General features: G+C 35.9%; 2 protein-coding genes across 2 annotated transcripts; one reads left to right on the forward strand and one right to left on the reverse strand.

Moving 5' to 3' along the window:
- The first annotated feature begins 1,979 nt into the window (after positions 1 to 1,979).
- On the forward strand, positions 1,980 to 4,333 carry LOC131854762 (uncharacterized). The gene is made up of 3 exons (XM_059205903.1): positions 1,980 to 2,074; positions 3,403 to 3,526; positions 3,647 to 4,333. Exons 1-3 carry the CDS (start codon positions 1,980 to 1,982, stop codon positions 4,331 to 4,333), a joined length of 906 nt encoding a protein of 301 aa, XP_059061886.1.
- Positions 4,334 to 14,009: 9,676 nt separating this feature from the next.
- Positions 14,010 to 18,636, reverse strand: LOC131854763 (uncharacterized). The gene is made up of 2 exons (XM_059205904.1): positions 17,244 to 18,636; positions 14,010 to 17,152 (listed from the first exon to the last, which is right to left on the reverse strand). The coding sequence occupies exons 1-2, from the start codon at positions 18,634 to 18,636 to the stop codon at positions 14,010 to 14,012; spliced, it is 4,536 nt and encodes a 1,511-aa protein (XP_059061887.1).
- Positions 18,637 to 18,976: the final 340 nt, after the last annotated feature.

The following is an 18,976-nucleotide window of genomic DNA, read 5'->3' on the forward strand; positions in this document are numbered from 1 at the left end:
TTTCAACTGCCTAAGCGTTATTACTACATATTCATACAGTATAGCAGGAGTTACATATAAATTTCGCTGCTCGTAAAACACCTATTGAGATTTTTACAGCTCTCTTTTGCTTATTAGTAAGCCCTCTTGAAGAGCCTATTGGGTGTCGTTTATGCATTTATGTTTATGTAAGGTTGACATAAAAAATAACAACTTTAGTGTAAATAGCTTAAAATATATACCATATTTCTTAGTACCATTTTCTGACATAAAATATAGCTACGTTCCTCCGCGTGATAAAATCCATCATGGTAAATATAATTAAAAGTAACAATAAACTATTATAGACGTACGGACTTTCGTATTTATAATATTAGTATGCATGGATTTTAAAAACATTATACAATTTTATGTATTTTATTACTTAATACCGTACATTATTTATCAAATATTAAAAAGTGTTATTATATACTAAAACGTCCTATTTAATAGTGTATATTCTTGTTATTTATTGTAAAGTTTTTATGAAAATTCAACTAAATAATCATATTTACCCGAGATACTGCTCCTAGGCATAAAGTCAGTATTAACTATAAAAAAGTTTTTATACTTTAGGATACATTCATAACCTTTGTTAAGAAAGTTGTAAAAACCACGAGTCAGATTGATAGATGTATAAATAGATACAGGACACTAAAAAATAATGTAAATAAATTTATGTTAATATTATTTGGTTAAAAATTATGTGTGTTCAGTAATACACATACACAATAAAACATGTTAGTTCATAAAGAACCTGTAGAAATTGCTGTACTGAAGATAATTTGTTATGGCATAATGATATTGTTATTTCTATACTTTACGCGATTTTTAAAATACATGTCAAATAAGAGATATTGTTTAGAAAATCGGAACACCAAGAATTTAGCGCGGTCCAGTCCAATAACGTGTTCACATAAAGCTAGAACCCATACACCGACTAAAACAGAAACGGCCAAGGACGATAAGAAGTCTAAAAGAAATAGGAGACGACGCCACAATAAATATACGGCAGAACAGTGGCTTCCTAGACGAGACCCTTACCATAGCCACTATGTTGAATACGAATGAAAAAGAAAGCTGATGTAAAAGTTACCGACTTCGAAACTCGTCCCTTACAACGTCAGCCGAAATGTGTTGTGTATATTCTTGTTCAAAATTTACATGTTTATCATCTGCGTCCAAGGCGAATATTGTCGTTTTTTTGTGAACTTTAGCGTAAGCAATTAAAACTTTTTTAAAGAGCATTCTTTTTTTGTATTCCCAGATATTCAATTGAAAATCTTAAAACATAGTACATTTATTAGGTAGTATAAAACTTGTTATAGTTTCATATTACACTGAATTTTTAACTGAATTCATATATTATAGTAATTTTGCTATACATACAATTCTAAAAAAGTATTAAACCTGAAAAGAAGGTTCATACTTTTTAGCCTAGAAACAAGCAGTTTCGAAGACTCAATTATTTTTTATGTAATTTCAGCATCTATTCTTTAAAACCAGACATAGCTTGCTAAGAAAGCAGCTTTGTAGCAGAATTAGATGAGACAACGGTTAATCCAAACATGTATGTACAATATATCATTTTACCTATATCTATATATATAATAAAAATATAATTGGTCGCAGTATGTATATGAAATATATAAGTGAACTATTGTTGGCGCACTATAGGTATAAGGAGCTAATAATAATAATTAACCTTAATAGAAGCCAAAATAATTATTGTTATAGTTTTTATCTATTTGCCTGTTGCTTTAGTGCTTTTTTATCTCAAACAGCTCAACTGATTTACGTAAGATTTTCACTAATTATTGTGATAAGCTTCCCTTAGGTACGAATCGCAGTTTCTCTAGTTTATCGTATAGTAGAGTAAGATTTTAGTTTTTACACAACCCTCAGCAACAGTTGGTAAAAATATACGTTGCTACTACGATGACTAAATTTACATCAACAAAATGAGATTTAAGTTCATAAAGTTGTCGCAGTGTGTAGTCGAAGAAAGCCAAGCGTTCTTAATTACAGCGGACTATTTTACGGCATGTTACTCAAGGTAATTAGCGTCTACCAAGGAATTAAAAAAATCTACATGCAATGTGAAAATTCTTGCTTATCGCGAAATATGATATACTTGCACTACTAAATCTTTAAACTTTAATATTCAAATGTTTAATATTACTCTACATTGCTAGGCCCTATTACTAAAATAATTTACTAGAGCCTATTATTAAAACGCCGACTGAAGTGAGTGTGTACGCTGACGGGGCACCAGAAAGTTAATTAATATGACGAAGAAGTCAGGTCAGCTGACCCATAGTTATGAATTCATAAGGAATTAGTTCCATCACTATTACATTTATAGTATCCAAGTAAAGAAGATACACTTAATCATATCTTCTCCATCAGCTCATCGATTCTATAATTATTATACAGTAATCGCCCTCTCCATTGTCTTCATCTTGTGCTTTCAACTCACGTCCTTAAAGATTCTTCGCTTGTTGTGACATGTTTTAATAAGACATTTCACAATAGGCAATGCTATTATCTACAGCTTAGGATCCCAATTTATTTGTACGATACTGCAGCTGAAATATTCAGCGAGATTCGTTTTACTTTGCGGCATATTTCTGCTTTTATCACTAATAAAAGTGGAATTATGTGTTGCATTCTTTCAATTGATAATTTATATTTGTTGATATTCCGTCGCTTCTCGTTTTAACTATTGTAAGAACATTATCATCGCAATTACATTTAGAACGATTCTGTGATACAATAAGAAGTACATTAATTATTTTATAATTTAATTGTTAAAATAAGAAATCAGTATTGACTTTCTATCGATTAAACATCTATTTCCTAAGATAATAATTAGAATTCGGTAATAAATACTATGGAACTAATACAATATAGGGGAGACCGGGTACAAAAGTAACGGTAGGTCGAAAGTAACAAATGGTCTGTAGGTTTCTCCAATAGCCATACGCCACTTCGCTACGTAAGGTGTTTGCTGACTGCGCCGCCCCCCGCTTACATTCAGTCGCCGCGCGCGCCACGCGCTTTTAGGTTGTGTGAGAGGACGCTACGTGATTTCACAAATCAAAAGTAAGTTTTTTAACGTTTTCTTATTTAATGTTTTCGTAGTCTGAAAAGGATGATACCAATATGAACATGTGCATATTAATTCTTGATTAGATTGATTACACACTGTTTTCATTCGTTTTTATCTATCACGTTCCCTTTTAAGGTTATCTTTCATGTTTCAACAAAAATATGGTCGGGTACAAAAGTAACATATTCTATGGGTACACAAGTAACATGTTACTTTTGTCCCCGTATTGATTGATTTATTTAAAACTGTTATGTGTGTATTTTTTTCTACAGAATGCCGCGACAACGCATAAGGACTACCACACGAGGAACTACTGACATGGAAGTGTACCGAAAAGCAGCTGAAGAACATGCCAAAGATGGTACAAAAATTAGATCCCTGGCAAAAAAATATAATGTTTGTCATGTAACTTTATACAGATATATAAAAAAGATAAAAGCAGGAAATACTAGCGCAATTGTGGGCTACCGTTGCGTCAACCGTGTGTTTAATATTGATGAGGAAAAATGTCTTCAGGACTATTTGATCGAATGCTCTGGAGTTTACTTTGGGTTGTCTCCACCTGAAGTACGAAAATTGGCATATGAGTTGGCGATAAAAAACGGAAAATCATTTCCTGAAAAGTGGCACGATACACAAATGGCTGGTAAGGAATGGTTGGCGGGTTTTTTAAAGCGACATCCGAGCCTCTCTTTGAGATGTCCGCAAGCAACAAGCCTGTCGCGGGCCTCCAGTTTCAATGAACATAACGTGAGTAAGTTTTATGATAACCTTGCTAATGTAATGGATAGGTATAAATTTGAGCCAAACGATATCTGGAATATGGATGAGACAGGGGTGACCACTGTCCAAAAACCTAGTAAAAATCAAAAAGGAGTTAAACAAGTAGGCGCAGTAACCTCAGCAGAACGTGGGAGATTAGTAACTGTTGCTATAGCGATTAATGCTCAAGGAGGACACATACCTCCTTTTTTTGTATTCCCATTGAAGCGATACCAAGACCACATGATACGTGAAGGTCCTGTTGGTTGTGCCGGAGCTGGCAATGCTAGTGGATGGATGCAGGAAGCAGAATTTTTACTATTTCTAGAACACTTCAAAAAACAAGTCAAGCCGACAGTAGATCAAAAATGCTTGTTACTGCTCGACAACCATGCATCACATATATCTATAGCTCTAGATTTTGTAAAAAGAATGGAATAGTACTGCTGTCGTTTCCACCCCATTTCAAGCACACACTACAGCCGTTAGATAGATCAATATATGGACCATTCAAAAAAATGATAAACACTGCTACAGACAACTGGATGCGAAATCATCCTGGGCAGACAATGACTATCCATTACATTCCTGGGATTGTTAATGAAGCATTTCCTCTTTCTGTCACTGATCGAAATGCAATTGCTGGATTTGCCTGTACCGGTATAAGTCCATTTAACAGGAACATTTTTACTGCTGTCGATTATGCACCATCATCTGTCACTGACCGGCCTTTACAAGTTAACAATGAAATTCCACCAAATGATCAGTTGACCAATTTTGACGCAATATCCTCCATTCAAGTTGATCCAGATACTCTAGTAGATAATATTCCACCATCGAGTGACCGGACTGTCCAGCGTACAATTAGCGATGATATCTCTCAAAGATCCAACTCGCCAGTACCAGGACCTACTACAACAAGCAAATTCTTCTCAACCATTTGATTTCACTCCTAAAGATCTTAGACCTTTACCACAAGCGGGTCCGAGAACTACAACAAATAAAGGACGTAAAAAACGTAAGACAGCAATATTGACGGATACGCCCGAAAAAAACGCAATTGAAGAAGAATACCAACAAAGAAATAAAGCCAAGAAAATGGTTTTACAACCACATACTGGAAATGGCAAGAGGAAGATGACATCTACGAAAGGAAAGGGAAAAGGAAAAAAGACAAAGAACGAAGCTAAAGACAAGGAAAATAAATCTGACGACGAAGATTGCTTCTGTCTCGTTTGTTTAGAAACTTTTAGCAACAGTAAACGAAATGAGCAGTGGATACAATGTACCCAATGTAAAATGTGGTCACATGTTGAATGCGTCAACGATGATGCAAATTATGTGTGCCATAATTGTGAGTCTGACTAAAAAACTAATGCTAATTAGTCTGTTTATAAAAAAAATATTACTATATAATAATTGATCTCATTACTTAAAGTAAGAATAATTTGTTTTGTTTTCTTGAAACATTTTTGAGCATTTAAAGTGTAAATGTTTACCTGTGTTATTAATACAAAGTCTACTAATAAATAATTTATCGATTTAATATGTATATTACATTCATTACAAACCCCTTTGTCCAGTTACTTTCGACCCACAACGTGTTACTTTCGGCCTGCCTACGTGGTCGGAAGTAACAACTGACGAATTTTTTTGAAGTCTCTGTGATTCATATAAAATACACAATAAAATGATAAATCAAGAGACTAATGTAAAGAATATAAACGGAATTTATTTATGGCTATATTAATTTTATTAAAATAATTACACCTAACTAGAAACCAAGGTAAAAGTGCAAAATGTTACTTTTGTACCCGGTCTCCCCTATTTTGAATAATTATAGAACCAATTGTGTAATTATGCAATTATGAATAGGAAATCCCCTTTTGTATAATAATTATGTAATACAGGAAATTTTAATAGTAGTAAATGTGTATATTTTATTAGAAGACAATTTCTGACAGATGTCTTTTCACACAGTTCTAACAATGTGCTATTTTCTACCAATACGATACGATTGATTCCTATTCACGAATAGAAATTGATCATATAGCACTTACTAAAATTAGATAATTCACGTGACACTGAATAAATAAGATTTCCGTTTACAATAAAAACGTTTCTATAGTTAATGGATTCTATATAAATAAGTTAATTTTGCTATTTTATATGGTCGAAGTATATAATGAAAACTCTCAACAATTTTTTGAAAGAAATTGCAGGAAGTTCTGTAATAATATAAGTAATTATAACTGAACTAGCAGGCTCTTACCAGAATAGGCTGGACAGGAAGCATGGACAGGGAGTGAACACAAGCAGGAATACAAGGTGAGTATTGATGTACGTCAGTAACGGGAATCTTACAAGTCCCAGGAACTGCAAAAAGTTCCACCCTTTGGCACACGATGGACCCGGCTCTGACATGGTGAAACAATGGAATGCTAAGAATCTTATATACATAGATATAATAATATTATAATAATTGAAATTTTAGATTGTAATTAATTTTACATATTGTTTTTAAATTTAAAACAATGTAACCAATCATATAATATATTATTGTATTATGGTATATTATACCTCCATTTTTTTTCGGAATAAAAATAATTATAGTCTGTATTTATTTGAAGTACATAATCATATATGTATTTTAACATACAAAGAATGCTATTGAATTGACAGACTTTATAAAATTGGTGCAATAATAATGCCACCATCCATAGTACTATATAAAATATTTAATACATATAATATAATATAAAAATAAAAAAAATATTTTATATATCTAAACACAAGCTTTATTAAGTTTGGGACGTTGTAGATAATTTGTACGTATTATACAAGATTATTATTATATATTATAGACGCTGTAAAATTTTTTAAAGAGTTTTTATACCATTATATTTATAAACTTTGTTAAGAAAGTTGTACAAAATACGTCAAATTGACAAATCTATTAATAGAAACAGGATACTCTAAAAATATAATGTAAGTAAATTTTAGTGAATTTTATTTGGTTGGAAATTATATGTGTTTAGAATACAGATATATAAAAGATGTTAGTTCACAAAGAACCTGATGAAATTACTGTACAGAAGATCATTTGTTATGGCACAATAATGTTGTTATGGGTATACTTCATGCGGTTTTTAAAATACATGTCAAATAGGAGTTATTGTGTGGAAGATCGTAACAACAAGAATGTTGCCAAGTTTCGTCCAACAACGTGTTCATATAAAGATAGAACTCATTCACCGGCTAAACCTGATATAGCCAAAGACGATAAAAAGTCTAAAAAAAATAGGCGACGACGCCATCACAAAAATACTGCAGAACAGTGGCTTCCTAGGCGAGACCCCTACCACTATGCTGACTATGAATAAAGAAAGAAAGCTGATGTAAAAGATTTCCACTTCGAATCTCGCCTGTTTCAGCGTCAGCCGAATTGTGTTGAATACATTCTTGGAGAAAATTTACATATTTATCATCTGTGTCCAATTAAAACTTTTTAAGCAGCAAACTTGTTTTGCATTTGGATATTCAATTTACTAATTTTAAATATTTGTATAGTTTTATTATATTACATAGAATTTTCAATTTCAGTTCAAGAACTAAGACATTTATGTAATTTCAATACTTTATCTCTTCGTTTAATCCGGAACATAGTTTGCAAAGCAAGCAGCTTGGTAGCACAACTAGATGAGACAGAGGTACCCATACAAACGACTTACAAAATCTCCCTAATGTATATATAACGCAAATGTAACTTATGTTTGTTGTAAATAAAGATAGATAAGAAAAAATATTATTGGTGAAATACCTTAATAAAAGCCAATAAATATTGTTACAACTTTTTTCTATTTGTGCGCGTCTGTCACTGAAACAGCATAACCAATTTTAATGCAACTTTTAGTAACTTATTGTGGTAAACTTCACTTAAAAATGTTAGTTTTATTCAAATCGATTTACAAACAAACAAGAAAGTTATACGGCTACGAACTAGCGGCCTCGCTAGTTTCTGTTATATTAAGATTTTAGTATTCTCACGTTCCGTAGCAACAGTTGGCAAAAATATACGTTGCGAGCTAATGTACGACGACTAAATTTACATCCACAAAATGAGATTTAAGTTCATAAAGCTGCCGCGGTGCATAGTCGAAGAAAGTCGAGCGTTCTTAATTGCGGTGGACTATTTTGCGGTATGTTACTTAAGGTAATTAGCTTCTACCGAGGAGTTAAAAAGTCTACATGCATTGCAGATGTGAAAATTCTTGGTTATCGCGAAATCTTATTATTAATATTATAAACGTCAAAATTTGTAAGTATGATGATGGATGGATGAAGGATGGATATTTGTTAGTCTTTCACGCAAAAACTACTGAAAGGATTTTAATGAAACTTCACAATGGCATAACTTTTACATCAGAATAACACATAAGCCATAAATTTCATGTGGGTGAAACCGCAGGCACAGCTAGTACTGGTACTCCTAAATCTTTAAATATTAATAGTTAATAGTTTGATTAATTTAATATTACTTCACTAGATGATAAACTACTAGAGCCGGTTACTAAAATAGCAAAGATGATCATGGTATTGTGCATCTGCCTGTTCAGTGGTGATAGGACATTAGGAAGTTGATAGTATGAGGATGTGATAAGATCAGTTAGCCCATAGTGCCGGTATTACCAGGGGTGACCACATGAAAATCGATCTAACTATCACTAGAGTCCATTACTAACAATATCCTCCTAACTTCAAATAGGATCTAGCTACATCCCTGTGGTATTAAGGTTTATAAGTATACACAATTTACGCACATTAAAATGATAGGAGTTTATATGTCTCTTTAATGATATACATATTTATACTATTCCATCTAATCATTCTTCTTCTTATTAAATGAAGAAGATACAATTTGTCATATTTTCTCCATCAGTTACGATTCAACAATTATTATTCAGTAATTGCCTTCTCTAATGTCTTCGTCTTGAGCTTTTAACTCACGTTCTTAAAGATTCTTCGCTTGTTGTGACATGTTTTAATAAGACATTTCACAATAGCAATGCTATTATCTACAGCTTACGATCACAATTTATCTGTACGATATTGCAGCTGAAATATTCAACGAGATTAGTTTTGTTTTGTTGCATATTTCTATTACTTATAAAAATGGAATTGTATTCCATTTCTTGGATTTTTGTATTTTATATTTTTTTATTGATTTCGTCGCTTACTATTATAACCTTTGTACCAATACAATTTTAACATTGAGTGATTCAATAAAAAGGTATTGATTGTTTTCTAATTTAATTTTCAAAGTTAGGAATCAGTATTGATTTTTCCTTATTTTAAACATCTATTTCTTAAGATAATAAATATACTTCAATAATAAATACGTAAAATTATACAAAGAAGGTTTACGTCAAATGTTTGTATGTCTACATACAAATGATACAGTTGAACTCCACACGATACCGATACTTTAAAATAATTAATATTATATTAACTTTTAAATTAATTAACACTTGATATACATATTAAAAATATATTTCTTGACCTCACAAGTAGAAATAAACGAGATTATTTTTGATATAAATTGATCAAAACTAATTTTTTATCACGTTCAAATTTAAATTTACAACTTTTGGACTCTAGAAAATCACACGCCTTTACGCTCTGACTCTTTACATGAACAGAGGTTTAAAATAATTACTAAATGACACTAATATGGATTCCATACTTAACTAGCTTAACTTGTCTGGGTACTATAGTTTTTGCAACACTGCTTAGTTGCCTAGTTACAATTGCAAGACGTTGCGGTCACCGGCCGTCTACCACAACCGCAGTCTGTTCGTGACACCGGCTACGGAACAGGCTTACTATGTTTGGAAGGAGCCGATACTGTGTTCGGGGGTTATAGGGTTGTCACAGAACTTTTCATAGTTTTATTTACTATACTGAAAATTAGGGTTTATACATATGTATCAAACATTATAGCGTACAATGATTACCATAACTAACGGGCTACTCGAATCAATACTCTAATAGACTACTACTATTGAGTAAAAACAATAAATGTATGACTAGGGCCCTCACTGGATACTGCAAGACCATGGCGAAATCACTTAACATCAATTTTCAGATTTTGCCAAGCATAAGAGGAAACACCACTGCATATCCTATGTGGTTGTAGCTCTCTCATGTACAAACGAAGTATCCTCCTTTAGAATGTATATATACACTACATCCTGGGGAGATAAAAACCATCGCTCCTAAGAATATCCTTTAATTTTGTCCTCAGGGGTCTAGGTAGCGAACTTTGAATAGGGGCGAGCACAATAGAGCACAGGCCGCAGTGTTACATGCCTTAGCACTTGACAATAGCCCAAACCTCCCAATAAAAAAAAAACACGATTACGATTTCTATATATATATTTTTAATATTGATATTGCATATATCATATTTATAATATAAGAAAATATATTATTAATATAAAAAGATTTCTGTATTTGTTCTCCACATGAACTTTATAAGCACAAAATTACGCTATACTCCATCCGCTTTATTTCTGTAGATAAGAGTACAAAGTTTAAGCCTGAGATAACACTACTGTAGTTTCTTATCCAAATTAAATAGATACCTACTCCTAATATTACTCACAGTTAGTAGTATAATTACTGGTCATATAAATTCTTTAATCTTGTTTTGGATTCTATAGAAATTTTATCCAACTTTTAGTAATACCAGAAGCCCATTTTTTTTCAACAAGCAACCTAACCTAATAAAGTATGTAATGAAAAAGAATATTTTATTTATTCTTAAACTAATGACATAAATATATATCGCAAAAATAATCAAAATCAGTCGATAATTGTTTCTAACGTAACATACACCAAAATGCTGTTAAATTCATAACGTTTTCATTTTTGTAGACCGTTGAAACTATACTTAAAATAAAACTTTATTTATTTTAACAAGAGATGCCAACTATGTTAATTAAATTTCATAATTGTAACAATGTAGTTCAGAGTAATCAAAAAATTACCAACCTTAATAATATCAGTGTGAAGATAATTTACTTAATTCAATGTTGTCTCAGGAAATTTCTTCTAGGCGAAAGTTGCTCAGGTGCTCTCTGTTTAATATTTATTTAACTCAATTAAATGTCTATTTGTATGTATTGAAATATATTAAATCAGTTCTTGTCAATGCCAGTCTGACCCCGAACTAACTCGGTTTCTAATCTATCTTTCCAAGAATATTAATCTTAGGTTAGGTACTTAGTTAGTTTGCTTTGACTACGATAAGAAAATGCCCGCATAACTCAGTAAATTAACTATGTTATATTTATTACCTGCCCTTTCAATTTAGTGTTCATATTTATGTATAAAAAAGAAGTGTTTTCTTTTATACATAGGTACATATGTACCCTCATGCCTGTTACCCCAGATGATATAGTCAGACTATAGTCAACTATCAACTAGCAACACTTGACTAGTTCAAGGCAAGTTTATCGGCAACTCTCAAATTAATTTTTGGATTGATATCGATGTTTCCTTCACGGGAATGACCGTATTTTATTATCGAGTACATATGTCTATCCAAGAAAGTGGATCAAGTAACAGCTAGATCTATAGTCTAACCAATAGCATGTTACATAAGTAATACTGACATGCGTTTTAAAAAAGCGCTCTAGTTAAGAGATTTTTATATATTTGTTTAAATATCTTTAATGCACACAGTAATAGCATATTTGGCGGCCTTAACACCACCGCGGTATTTTCTAACAGTCAACCAATATCAATATCATCGAAAATATATAATCAAAAATGTAATGATAAAAAAAGGAAAATTAAAATATGAATAATTCGTTTAATATATGAAAGAGAATACATAACAAATAGTCTGACATTCAAGGCACAGAAAAGAAGAAAAAAATCCTTTTCTTTAAGTTGGTAAAATGTTAAAGATAATTCAAATATACTTGGAAATAACTAAATAAGTCATCATTTTACATGATAAACATAAACATAAGTACCAAAATATATGTAAATTGATATTGATATATTATTATTATTATTATACATATATTGATACATGTGGTATACATATATACGAGAAAAGAAAATTTAATTTAAATACCGACTATTTTATAAGTATTATTCTATTGCAGTGCGTCGAGAATCTATATTTTATAGTATCTAGTTTCAATAATAACTTCAGTTCGCAGTTTTTTGCTTTAGGGCTTTTCGCCAATGTCAAATAAATAAAAAGTATGTAATATTTAAAATTTGTGTATATTTTGAATATATATTATATTTATATAACATAAATATTATATTGTACATAGATTTTGTTTAGTTATTTATATATTATAATATTATTATCACAAATTTTCACTATCACTGCCTTACAACGCTTTCTAGTTCTACCCAAAGGTTAGCTGGTAGAGAATGCCATATGACATTAACCTCGCCCCTTGTGCACTCTCTATTGTGCAATAAAGAGTAAAAAAAATATTCAGATTATTCATACATTTTTTATTACTATTTGACTATAGAATATATAGCGTTCAACATTTAAAATATCACCCCAGGAAGTAATACCACCACTGAAGTGAACGGCTTGTTACAGCCGTTATCGCAATATCGTCGGGCAGACGACCGTTAGTAGAATTGTTACAATTTGTAATCGGAACACAATTTGCATAACAAACACGCTGCCACCCGAAATCACATGAACTCCCATTCCTTAGATAAAATAAAATATATCGCTCTGTCGTTGGTACATACTTTGATCAGTGAACAAACATAACAAAAGTGGTATATATTTAACAAACAGAAAACATGCCAAACTTTATTGATCCTTTTTAAATGAATATAGTTCCATATAATAGTTAAAATAACTTGAATTATTCCAGACAGTCCCATAAAAAACAATTTTCAATAATCTTGATGTCAGTATAAGACCCATGACCATGTATAATGTCTCAAAAACAGAATTATCTTCATTTGTAGCAATTATTGAAATTGAACTGATCAAGCAATAATTTTTATTTGAAACAATTTGAAATTGATAACATTCTAATCATAAATATTGTTGTTGTCTGTCACAATGTTTATTTGATATTAAAGTTCTGTATACAAAAAATATATAATAAAATTCTTTAGAAAAATACAATATATGAAGTATAAAAGTATATGGCCAGTACGTCAGCAACATGGCGCCCCGCGGTGTGAGCACCGGTTTAGTTTGAGCTGACATGCTGGCGGTCTAGTAGAGGAACCAACTTTCGGGCTGGGCGCTTGAGGATACCTCCTTTGGTGGCGACCTCTGCCACACGGATCGTTTTGTCGGGACCGAGGAATGTTTTTAAGATACGGCCCCGTGGCCATGAACCGCGCGGAAGGTTGCCGTCGGCAATGAGAACCGGGTCTCCGACTTTAAATTCTGGTTTTTCTCCTGGTCGTCTCGGAATCAGTGTGGGGAGGTATTCCGTCAACCGTCTAGCCCAAAAGTGGTCAGCAAGACGAAGGCCCTTTTTCCAATTTACTCGACGGATAAGGTCGCGTTCATCCATCTCTCCGAATGATTGGTGGGGAGAGGAGCAACCAATTAGAAAATGAAATGGCGTTATACTTTCTTCGACATTAGGGTCTACGGAGACGTGGGTGAGTGGCCTTGAATTTATTAAGGCTTCGGCTTCTAGGAGGAGTGTGTGTAGAACCTCTTCTCGTGGGGATTTTTCTTTTGGTGTTGCAGAGAGGGCTGTCTTTACGCTTCGGAGCAACCTCTCCCAGCATCCGCCCATAAAGGGTGCCCCAGGTGGAATGAAGTGCCACTGGATTCTTGCGCAGCAGCGGTGACCACGTCGTCATGGTAGAGTTGTCTCAGTGTATTATTTGCTCCGACGAAGGCTGTCCCGTTGTCTGAGTAAATTCTAATTGGGCATTGGTCTTGATATAAAGCGACGTAGAGCCATGATTGCCGCATCCGAGGATAAGCTGCCAACAATTTCTAGGTGGATGGCTCGTACTGTCAGGCAAGTGAAGAGTGCCACATAGCGTTTTTCGGTTCGTCGGCCAATGGATACAGTAACTGGCCCGAAATAATCTAGCCCAACAAAGGAGAATGGGCGTACGCTATGAGCCATCCGTTCTGCAAGTAGATCACCGAAAGATGGGGTCGGTGGGTTCTTTTACGAAGGTGACACATCATGCATTCGTTAGCGACTTTCTTTACGGCTGGACGTATACCGAAGATGAGTTGAGGAGACGAGTTCTGCCGTAATTCGTTGACAATTAATTCTGTGTTCGCATGTGCTGCTCTGTTGTGATGGTATTTTATTAGAAGTTTTACGATGGGATGCTTGCCGTCGAGCACAATGGGGTTGCTTGTGGTGATTGAACCCGCACAGGCTCTTGTCCTCCCTGCTAATTTTAATATTTGGGAATCGTCCAAGGTGACAGCTAGCCGTCTCAAACGACTTCTAGAAGGCAAGGGCTTTTCGGCTTTAATAAGGCGACGTTCTTCTCCAAAGGAGTCTAGTTGGGAACGCAAGAGTAAGCGGAGTTCTGATGCGACTAGATCTGAGGCTTGTAGCCGTCGAGAAGGGGCTTCGTCAACCCTATTCCCTATCTTACGAAACAATAAATGTATAAAAAACTTAGCAGCTAGAGCAACAGTAGCTGTAGCGTGAACTAGACGTAACCAATTACTGAAACGACAGTGATTAGCTACTACTGGGGATAGTTCCGGAGAATTATCTGTTGTTAGTGCAACTAGCTCTCGATCACATTTCATTTCTTCGGGGCCTAGTCGCACATTTGTGGAAGGTTCCTCAGGCCATTCATTTTGACCGAGTAATAGAAAGGGTGGCCCGGAGAACCATCGTGAAATTTCGAATTTTGATTGTGGCCTCGTAGCGTCGTCAGCAACATTCAGATGAGTTGGAACATATTTCCAACAAGAAATGTCTGTGAGTTCTAAAATTTCTCCAACCCGATGTGAAACGAATACTTTAAAATTGCGAGCATCACTACGAAGCCATTTGAGAACTGTCAAAGAATCTGACCAAAGGAAAATTTTGACAGGCTTATGTTTATGAGCCTCTATTAAATATTTACAAAAACGAGCAGCGATCAGAGCTGCCTGGAGCTCTAATTTAGGTATGGAGGCTGGCTTTAGAGGAGCTAACCTCGCTTTTCCACCAATAAGGCTTATTTTGCAATCGTTGGGCGTTATGAAACGCCAATACGCTACACAGGAGTATGCGTATTCGCTAGCATCAGCAAAGACATGGAGTTGTTTTTCCGTCCACTCACATGTTGTGTAGCAGCGTGGAATAGAAGTTTGGCGGAGATTTGATAGGTGCTCAAACCAATGTTTCCATTTTAATAGAATTTCGGATGGTAAGTGATCGTCCCAGTTGATACCGAGCCTCCAGGTTTGTTGAAAAAGAATTCGACCTCTTATGACAATAGGAGCCAAAAAGCCTAGAGGGTCATATACTTGCATTAGTAATGATAGGACATGGCGCTTAGTCCACTTAGAAGACTCATGGATAGGGGGTAAACTTCGCAAAAGGCCTAGAGAGTCATCAACGATGTTCCAAGACACTCCGAGAATTTTATGGTTTGGAGCATTGTTTGCAAGATTTACCTCTAAGATGTTTGCGGCACATAGATCTCGAGGAATCAAGGTAAGAGCTTCTTTAGAATTAGAAACCCAATTTCTCATCTCGAAACCTGCGCGAGAGTGGACTTCTACAATATCAGCTACGAGACGAGCTGCTTCATCTGCAGAGTCGACGCTACCCAGGTAATCGTCCATGTAGTGGTTGTTAACTACGGCATCTACGACCATCGGAAATTCTTTTTTATGATCTAATGCGTTTTTATTTTTCAGGTAGAGAGCTGTGCACGGACTGGAGACCGCACCGAAAATCATCGACGACATTCTGTATTCCAAAATCGGTTGGGATGGTTCATTACGCCACAGGAAACGTTGAGCGTCTCTGTCCTCCTTCCGGATTTTAATTTGGGGAAACATTTCCCGAATATCGCCGTTGAGAGCGATGCGGCCTTCACGAAAACGCATCAGAATTGCTAACAGAGGTTGCAGTAAATCGGGACCTGCTAAAAGCATAGAATTGAGGCTAACACCTTCAAAAGTGGCTGCTGCGTCGTGTACAACCCTAAGTTTCTTTTTTTGTGGGTGTACGACGCCGAAATGTGGCAGATACCAAGTGACTTTGGAGGGGTCTGCAGGTTCTGTGCATATTTCTGCGTAACCCTTGACAATGTTGGCATTTATCTGTTGCCTATATGATTCTGCAAGCGACTTATCACCTATGAGTTTTCGTTCTAGGCTTTTAAAGCGGGACAAGGCAAGTTTATAATTATTGGGGACATCTTTTAAGTTGTCTCGCCATAGGAGACCTGTTTCAAATCGCCCTGAAGGAAGACGAGTAGTGGTGGACTCTAGTAAATCTAACGCTCTTTGCTCAGTAGGGGTGCGATAATCTTTAGCTACAATGCCTATAGAATCTAGTTTGTAATCTTCTTTTATGAGATTTTCTAACGATTCATAGCTGTTTGACGGATTTACAGTTGTGGAAATGGTATGGTTTACGAACTCGATTGGTTTGGTTTTACTCGAGCTGAAACCGAAAAGGACCCAACCAAGAGGGGTGAGACCGGCTACAGGCTGAGACTTAGAGCTCTGGCGGATCTCTGTGGGCAGGGTGAGGTTCCAGTTGTCGATACCAATTAAAAGCATCGGTTTAGCATGTTCATAACATATAAAATCGACCAAATCAGATAAATAATGTAAACCTTTAACAAACTCGCGATCAATATGTTGTGGACCAAGGTTCAGGTTAGGAATAGAACGAACATTTTCTAAAGAATGCCACTCCGTACTATAACGTCCCTTGATTGTGATGTCGACTAGGGATATATCGGACTCAGTTGACATACCTCCTATACCATCGATCTTAATATGGCTTCTTCGTCCCTTTGCACCTATGGCGGACGCTACTGACGAGTCTAATAGGGTGGCTGTAGAGCCATCATCTAGCAAGGCAAAAGTATCGAAAGTACCTTTAGGGCCGGCTACTGTGACGGGAACTACCTTCAGTAGTGGACGCTGGGACGTAGGGAGCGATCGACTGTGGGTGACGGTTGCAGACGAACTCGGCGCTGTATCGTCACTCGATGGACTTGTCGTTTTGAGTCTTTGTTGGTGAGGTGGTTCTGTGGAGTAGGGAGTTATGGCTTAATCTACTCTTACACCCTTTCACCTGACAATGCTTAAGCGTACAGCGGCGAAAGAAATGGGGATTGCTTTGGAGGCATTTGTAACAGACTTTGTTAGCAATGACCCACTTCCATCGATCTTCTACTGTAGCTAAACTAAACTCTTTACATGTTTCAATGTTGTGAGACTTTGAGCAATAAGGACAAATAGCAACTTTGTCTATGGTACTATGACATGACGTCAGTGGATGACATTGACGTTTGGGCGGTTCGGGCTTTACTTGTTCAGAATAGGTTCCATACCGAACACGTAATTCCGCCTCGAGCATAAGAAATTCGGACAGTAGTTCGAGTCGAAACTTGTCCAGAGTCTCTTTGCTTGCTGCATAGTCTGCCCAACGGATCCTGAGTAATGGCGTAAATTTTGTTAAGATCTCGTTGGCCAAATCGGGTGACGCCAAATACTCTGGTCGGTTGAGCAGTCGCACGACTTCCGTGCATCTGCGTACTTTGCAAGCAAAAAGATTGAGTTCCTTCATGCTCTCATTATTACTTATTTTTGGGAGAGCTCGCATTGCCGAGATCTCTGAAAGTATTATGAATTCGGGTCTAGCAAAGAATACCTCAAGAGCATGAATGACCTCACGAGGGTCGCGCGTGGCCGCTAGCAGTATAGCTACGTGATCGCGCGCGGCCCCACGGAGACTAGCATTGAGCCTCGCCAAGTTCTCCGTTGGTGTTAGCGCCGGGCTGGACTTATCATATGACTTTTTAAATATAAGCCAATCCGTCGCGCGACCATCGAAGAGTGGGAGCGGTGCACTTACCTTGGATGATTGGGCCGCTTTTATAGCGACGTCAGCGACTGCTCGAGCAAGGTGTAGAGTGTGGTGGTTTTCTATGCTTTTATTTGTGATACAATTATGCGTATGTGTGCCTATGGTGTTGTTTTGTGGTATGTACGGGTCCGTCACAATGGGGTGGGCCGAGAAGTGCCCACTATGGGCCGCCTGCTCCTGTGGCACGGCCTTGAAGGCAGCACCGTGAGGGCCCTCCATGGGCATCGGCACTGCAGGCCCTGCAGGTACTGCATCGCATGCAGCAGGAATGGCAGGTGGACTGGATGGGTTCTGAGTCTCCGGCGCGCAGTTTGTTGCTATATCTTCTCTCGGGGCTGATGCGCAGTTCTTGGATGTCGTAGCGAAGTTAGCGTCCAGCCAGTTCTCTATTGAGTTCCTGGAGCTACGGCGGCTAGAACGACTATTTAGTGCTGCTATCTGGGCACGCATTTCTGCTTCAGAAGCAGCGCGTTCTGCGGCAAGCGCTCGCTGCTGTGCCTCGCGTTCGGCAGCTAAGGATCTACGTTCGGCTTCGGCAACGCGACGTGCATGATCTGCTTCTATTGCTAGCCTCTCTGCTTGCACGGCGCTTGTTGATGAGCGATCAGAAGGTGCACTTTTTGCGGAGGTTCGCTTTGTCATGCTCCGAGTTAGCATTTTTATGAAATTGGACTAGTACTTACGTAGTGAAAATAATATACAACACAGTTTTGCACTAATATATCGATAATAATATTAAATTATTTTGTGTAGGCGAAGATTTTTATAATTTTTCAGCTTCTGACACCAGATGTTGTTGTCTGTCACAATGTTTATTTGATATTAAAGTTCTGTATACAAAAAATATATAATAAAATTCTTTAGAAAAATACAATATATGAAGTATAAAAGTATATGGCCAGTACGTCAGCAACAAATATATTTAAAAAAAAGACATACAATTGGCTACTGCCATTCTTGATCCTCTGTAAATTTACTCTCA

Source organism: Achroia grisella, unplaced genomic scaffold (genome assembly GCF_030625045.1).
Source record: "Achroia grisella isolate CSIRO2021 unplaced genomic scaffold, CSIRO_AGI_Agris_v1 utg1245, whole genome shotgun sequence".
Taxonomy (NCBI): domain Eukaryota; kingdom Metazoa; phylum Arthropoda; class Insecta; order Lepidoptera; family Pyralidae; genus Achroia; species Achroia grisella.

What these genes read in the sequence shown, in the direction of transcription:
- LOC131854763 (XM_059205904.1), bottom strand. Translation starts at nt 18,636, where the DNA reads ATGACAAAGCGAACCTCCGCAAAAAGTGCACCTTCTGATCGCTCATCA. An exon ending in CTGTTACAAATGCCTCCAAA is followed by an intron (nt 17,153 to 17,243) that starts GCAATCCCCATT and finishes CCTACTCCACAG; the next exon opens with AACCACCTCACCAACAAAGA.
- LOC131854762 (XM_059205903.1), top strand. Translation starts at nt 1,980, where the DNA reads ATGAGATTTAAGTTCATAAAGTTGTCGCAGTGTGTAGTCGAAGAAAGC. An exon ending in TTTACGGCATGTTACTCAAG is followed by an intron (nt 2,075 to 3,402) that starts GTAATTAGCGTC and finishes TTTTTTCTACAG; the next exon opens with AATGCCGCGACAACGCATAA. An exon ending in CCCTGGCAAAAAAATATAAT is followed by an intron (nt 3,527 to 3,646) that starts GTTTGTCATGTA and finishes AAATGTCTTCAG; the next exon opens with GACTATTTGATCGAATGCTC.